We start from the raw sequence: 6,597 nt of genomic DNA on the forward strand, positions 1-6,597 counted from the left end.
ATCAGTGTATTACAGGATCACGGTATTATGGGATTGTAGTATTATGGGATGGCTCTGACCTTGAGGAACCCCAGGAAGGCAGATGGGATTGGGAATTGTGGAATCAGTGTATTATGGGATTGTGGTATTATGGGATCAGGGCATTATAGGATTGCAGTACTATGGGATGCCTCTGACCTTGAGGAAGTTCAGGAAAGCGAATGGGATCAGGGCATTATGGGAACGGGGCATTATGGGATCGGTGTGTTACGGGATCGGTGTATTAGAGGATGACACTAGTATGGGATGTCTCTGACCTTGAGGAAGTCCAGGAAGGCAGATGGGATTGGGGCATTGTGGGGTCAGTGTATTATGGGATCAGTGTATTACAGGATCAGGGTATTAGAGGATGACACTATTATGGGATGCTCTGACCTTGAGGAAGTCCAAGAAGGTGGATGGGATTGGGGCATTATGGGATTGTGGTATTATGGGATGTCTCTGACCTTGAGGAAGTCCAGGAAGGCGGGTTTGGTCAGGCACGCGCGTTTGATGAGCGCCATGGCCGTGCTGAAGTTATTGACGTAATCGCTGTAAACATCCACAACCATGGACTTGGAGAACTGGGGACGGGAGAGAGGGAACGGGGTCAGGGATCCTAAAAACGGGATTGGGGTATGGAAATGGGGTCAGGGATCCTAGAAACGGGATTGGGATAGCGGAACGGGGTCAGGGATCCTAAAAATGGGATTGGGACACGGGAACGGGGTCAGGGACCCTAAAAACGGGATTGGAGAACTGGGGACGAGAGAGAGCAGAATGGGGTCAGGGACCCCGAAACCGGGATTGGAGTGCAGGAACAGGGTCCCTGACCCCAAAAATGGGATTGGGAGAGAGCGGGAACGGGGACAGGGATCCTAAAAACGAGATTGAGGCATGGGAATGGGGTCAGGGACCCCAAAAATGGGATTGGGGTAAGGGAGGGGTGGAGAGAGCAGGAATGGGGTGAAGGACCCCAAAAACAGGATTGGGACAATGARGGGGGTTGAGGGAATCCCATCACTCCCATCCCAAACCCAGCCCTGCTGGGATCCCAGGATCAATCCAGACCCCGTTCCTGGTTTATGGGATCCAACAGGGTTCAGACCCCATTCCCAGTTTTATGGGATCCCAGAATCAAACCACACCCCATTCCCAGTTTTATGGGATACCAGAGGGTTCAGACCCCATTCCCTGTTTTATGGGATCCATCACACCCCACACCCCATTCCCGGTTTTATGGGATCCCATTATCAATCCTGACCCTGTTCCCGATTTATAGGATCCCATCCCATTCCACACCCCATTCCCCATTTATAGGATCCCATCACACCCCATTCCCGATTTATGGGATCCCATTATCAATCCTGACCCCATTCCCCGTTTATAGGATCCCATCACACCCACACCCCGTTCCCAGTTTATAGGATCCCATTCTGCCCCCATACCCCATTCCCGGTTTATAGGATCCCATCACACCCCACACCCCGTTCCCCGTTTATGGGATCCCATTATCAATCCTGACCCCATTCCCGGTTTATAGGATCCCATCACACCCCACACCCCGTTCCCTCTTTATAGGATCCCATCACACCCCGTTCCCAGTTTATAGGATCCCATCACACCCCACACCCCATTCCCAATTTATAGGATCCCATCACACCCCACACCCCATTCCCCATTTATAGGATCCCATCTCACCCCAGACCCCATTCCCGTACCCACCGAGGCCACGAACAGGTCCCCGATGGTCTCGGCCGTGTCCCACTCGGCCACGCGCGAGGCCAGGGCGATCTGGAACATGGAGTGGCACTGCAGGATCTCGCGCAGCCGGAAAAACACCACACGGCACTTGCGGGCACTCAGCACCTTGGGCTGCATGGCCAGCAGCGGGGCGCGGTAATCCTGGGGAAACGGAAATCCTATAAACTGGGAAACCCTAGAAACTGGGAAACCCTAGAAACTGGGAAATCCTATAAACTGGGAAACCCTAAAAACTGGGAAACCCTAGAAACTGGGAAATCCTATAAACTGGGAAATCCTATAAACTGGAATGGGATCCCAGCAGCAGGGTGCGGTAATCCTGGAAAAGGGGATCCTATAAACTGGGAAACCATATAAACTGGGAAACCCTAGAAACTGGGAAATCCTATAGACTGGAATGGGATCCCAGCAGTGGGGCATAGTAATCCTGGGGGAATGGAAATCCTATAAACTGGGAAACTGGGAAATCCTATAAACTGGGAAACTGGGAATGGGAATGGGAAATCCCAGCAACGGGGCACAGTAATCCTGGGGAAAACCAGAAATCCCAAATCTTGGAATGATGGGAAGGGGAAATCCCAGCAGTGGGGTCCGGTAATCTTGAGGGGAAAATGGAAATCCCATAGATTGGGAAACTGGGAAAGGTCCCGGGAATAGGAAATCCCAAATCTTGGAATGATGGGAAAAGCAGAAATGGGAAATCCCAGCAGCAGGGTCCGGTAATCCTGGGGGGAACTGGAAATCCCAAAGTTTGCAATGCCAGGATCCACACTGGGCCACCCCAAATCCCGGGAATGAGAAACCCCACAGGAAAGAGGGAATTCCAGAACTCAGGAAACGGGAAGGGGAATTGGGGAATCCTGGGGGAAACAGGGAATTCCCATGGATTGGGAAACTGGGAATGGGAAACCCCGGCAGTAATCCAGGGGGGAACACAGAATTCCCAACCCTTGGGATCCCGGGATCCGCTCGGGGCAACCCCAAATCCCGGGAAAGGGAAAGGGAAAGGGAAAGGGAAAGGGAAAGGGAAAGGGAAAGGGAAAGGGAAAGGGAAAGGAAAGGGAAGGGATTTAGACATTCATGGATTTAGGTATTTAGGGATTTAGGGAAGGGTCCGTTCCCACCTGCAGGATTCGCTTCAGGGAATCGACGTAACTGCGCTCACTCTGCACGATGGAGCCCAGGATGTGCCTGCGCAGCACCTGCGGGACAGCGCAGCCATGACCCCACAGAGAAAAACCCCAAATCTGGGATCAGGGGAATGCGGGCACAGCCCTGACCCCACAAACCCCAAATCCCAGGAAAAAGGAGAAATGCAGCCCAGGCTGTAGGGTCAGCCCCGATCCCCCAATCCCAAATCCCGGCAAAAAGGGGAAGCAGCCCCGGCCCCGGAAACAGCAATGCCGTTCCTGCTGACTCAGCATTTCCCGCCTTGCTCGGTCACGGGGCCCCGGGGAGCTGTGACCCCAATCCCTAGGGAACCCCAATCCCAAATCCCCAATCCCTGATCCCAAATCCCTGGGGAACCCCAATCCCAAATCCCTGGGGAACCCTGATCCCAAATCTCTGGGGAACCCTGATCCCAAATCCCTGGGGAACTCCAATCCCAAATCCCTGGAATCCCCAACCCCCAATCCCCAATCCTGATCCCAAATCCCAAATCCCCGACCCTCAATCCCCAATCCGGATCCTCAATCCCCAATCCTGATCCCAAATCCTCGATCCCAAATCCCAAACCTGTTGTGGGGTGAGTCCCGGGGGTGCGGGGCCGAGCTCCGGGGCTGGGTGCTTCGTGTCGGACACGGCGACCTCCAGGAACCCCGAATCCTCCTCGTCAGAGAGCCCTGCGGGACCGACCCCAAATGAACCAGGACCCCAAATGGAACCGGGACTGACCCCAAATGAACTGGGACTGACCCCAAATGAACCAGGACTGACCCCAAATGGAATCGGGACCCCAAATGGAACCGGGACCAACCACAAATGGAACCGGGACCCCAAATGGAACTGGGACCCCCAATGGCACCGGGACTGACCCCAAATACAGCGATCCCAAACCCACTGCAACCTCAAATGGCACCAAAACCCCAAAGCAACAGTAACTCCGAATGGCACTGGAACTGACCCCAAATGGAACTGGAACCCCAAACCCAGTGACCCCAAATCCACAGTGACCTCAAACAGTACCAGAACCCCAAATCTAGTGATCCCAAATGGTACTGGAACTCCAAATCTACAGCGACCCCAAATGGCACCAGAACTGACCCCGAATGGCCTTGGATCCCCAAACCCAGTGACCCCAAATGGCACCAGAACACTGAATGCACAGCGACCCCAAACAGCACCAGAACCAACCCCAAATGACACTGGAACCCTGAATCCACAGTGACCCCAAACCCACAGCGACTCCAAACGGCAGCAGAACCCCGAACGGGGATTTGGGGTGGTTTTGGGGCTGTGGCTCCACAGCAGCGGGAACAGGCGGATCCCGCTTTTCCCGGGATCCTACATCCCTGTGGGGCTGTCAGCGGGATAAGCCCGACAGCGCCACGGGGAGGGGACATGGGGGACCCCGATCCCAAAAAACCCAATCCCAAAAAAACCCAAAAACTGCGGGAACGGAGCCCAGAGCTCCCTTCGAGCCAGGCAGGAAATAGGAATGGGAACGGGGAATGGGGCGGGAATGGGAACAGCGGGAATAGGGCATGAATGGGAATGGGAACAGTGGGAATGGGACGGGAATGGGACGGGAATGGGGCGAGAATGGGAACAGAGGGAATGGGGCAGGAATGGGGTGGGAATGGGAACAGCAGAAATGGGAACAGCGGGAATGGGGCGGGAATAGGAATGGGAACAGCGNTGGAACCAGGACTGACCCCAAATGGCACCGGGACCGACCCCAAATGGAACTGGGACCGACCCCAAATGGAACCAAGACTGACCCCAAATGGAACCGGGACTGACCCCAAATGGAACCGGGACCCCAAATGAACCGGGACCCCAAATGAACCAGGACCGACCCCAAATGGAACTGGGACCCCAAATGGCACCAGGACCGACCCCAAATACAGCTATCCCAAACCCACTGCAACCCCAAATGACATCAAAACCCCAAAGCAACAGTAACTCCAAATGGCACCAGAACCCCAAATCCATAATGACCCCAAATGGCACCGGAACCCCAAACCCAGTGATCCCAAACAGTACTGAAACTCCAAATCCAGTGATCCCAAATGGCACCAGAACTCCAAACTCACAGCAACCCCAAATGGCACCGGAACCGACCCCAAATGGCACTGGAACCCCAAATGGCACTAGAATTGACCCCGAATGGCCTCGGATCCCCAAACCCACAGCAACCCCAAATGGCATCAGAACCGACCCCAAATGACACCGGAACCACGAATCCACAGCAACCCCAAATGGCAATGGAACCCCAAATCCAGTGATCACAAATGGCACCAGAACTCCAAATCCACAGTGACTCCAAACCCACAGCAACCCCAAATGGCAGCAGAACCCCAAACGGGGATTTGGGGTGGTTTTGGGGCTGTGGCTCCACAGCAGCAGGAACAGGCGGATCCCGCTTTTCCCTGTGGGGCCGTCAGCGGGATGAGCCCGACAGAGCCGCTGGGAGAGGATGTGTGGGACCCCAATCCCAAAAAACCCAATCCCAAGAAAACCCAAAAACTGTGGGTACAGAGTCTGGAGCTCCCTGCGAGCCAGGTGGGAAATGGGAACAGGAGTGGGGGGAATGGGAAGGGAATGGGGCAGGAATGGGGCGGGGATGGGAACAGAGGGAATGAGAACAGCGGGAATGGAGCAGGAATGGGATGGGAATGGGAACAGCAGGAATGGGAACAGCAGGAATGGGAACAGCAGGAATGGGAACAGCAGGAATGGGGCAGGAATGGGACAGGAATGGGACGCGGGATGGGGCAGGAATGGGATGGGAATGGGAACAGCAGGAATGGGAACAGCAGGAATGGGAACAGCAGGAATGGGACAGGAATGGGATGGGGGATGGGCAGGAATGGGATGGGAATGGGAACAGCGGGAATGGGAACAGCGGGAATGGGGTGGAAAGCTCTGCACAGGGATCCCGCCCTGGCCCCGGGGGTCCCCGATCCCTTACCCCGAACGGAGGAGGAGGAAGGAGCCGAGCGAGCCCCGGGCTGGGAGCGCCAGCGCCGCCTCCACATGGGATCAGTGCGGGCCCAGCCCATCGAACGGGATCGGGAATGGGAACGGGAATGGGAATGGGAACGGGAATGGGAATGGGGACAGGAACAGGAATGGGAACAGGATCGAGAACAGGAACAGGAACAGCATCGGGAATGGGATCAGGAATGGGCACGGGATGGAGATTGGGATTGGGATCAGGAGTGGGATCAGGATTGGGATTAAGATCGGGTTTGGGATCAGGACGGGGATTGAGATCGGGATCGGGAAGGAAAGAGGAACAGGGGAAGGGGTGGGGGTGGGGTGGGGGAGGGGCCGGGACCTTTTCCTTCCCCAATTCCAGCGGGGGCCGGCCCCGCCCTCGGCTCCGCCCCCCGGGGAGGCTCCGCAGGGACCCCGGATCTGCTGGGACCCTGATCCCTGGAATTCCCGATCCCCAGGATCCCCACTCTCCTGGGTTTCCCAGCTCTCCTGACATTCCCACTCTCCTGGGATTCCCAATCCTCCGGAATTCCCAGTCCTCTGGGATCCCCCCAGATTCCCACTCCCGTAACATTCCCGTTCTCCCAGGATTCCCGATCCTCTGGGATTCCTGATCCAGGTGTCCCAGGCTTCCCATTGTCCTGGGATTCC

At 55.7% G+C, this 6,597-nt stretch overlaps 1 protein-coding gene across 1 annotated transcript; it reads right to left on the reverse strand.

The window, feature by feature from the left end:
• Window positions 1-485: 485 nt before the first annotated feature.
• Window positions 486-6,533, reverse strand: LOC130587598 (rho guanine nucleotide exchange factor 10-like protein; the record flags this gene model as incomplete). Its single annotated transcript, XM_057388579.1, has 5 exons — window positions 5,918-6,533; window positions 3,520-3,626; window positions 2,907-2,984; window positions 1,744-1,923; window positions 486-602 (listed from the first exon to the last, which is right to left on the reverse strand). Coding segments are annotated over exons 1-5 (573 nt in total), but the record flags the coding sequence as incomplete, so codon positions are not given.
• Between the last annotated feature and the right edge of the window lie 64 nt (window positions 6,534-6,597).

This window comes from Malurus melanocephalus, unplaced genomic scaffold, assembly GCF_030028575.1.
Source record: "Malurus melanocephalus ecotype Western Australia unplaced genomic scaffold, MMel_1.1 scaffold_2128, whole genome shotgun sequence".
Classification (NCBI taxonomy): Eukaryota; Metazoa; Chordata; class Aves; order Passeriformes; family Maluridae; genus Malurus; species Malurus melanocephalus.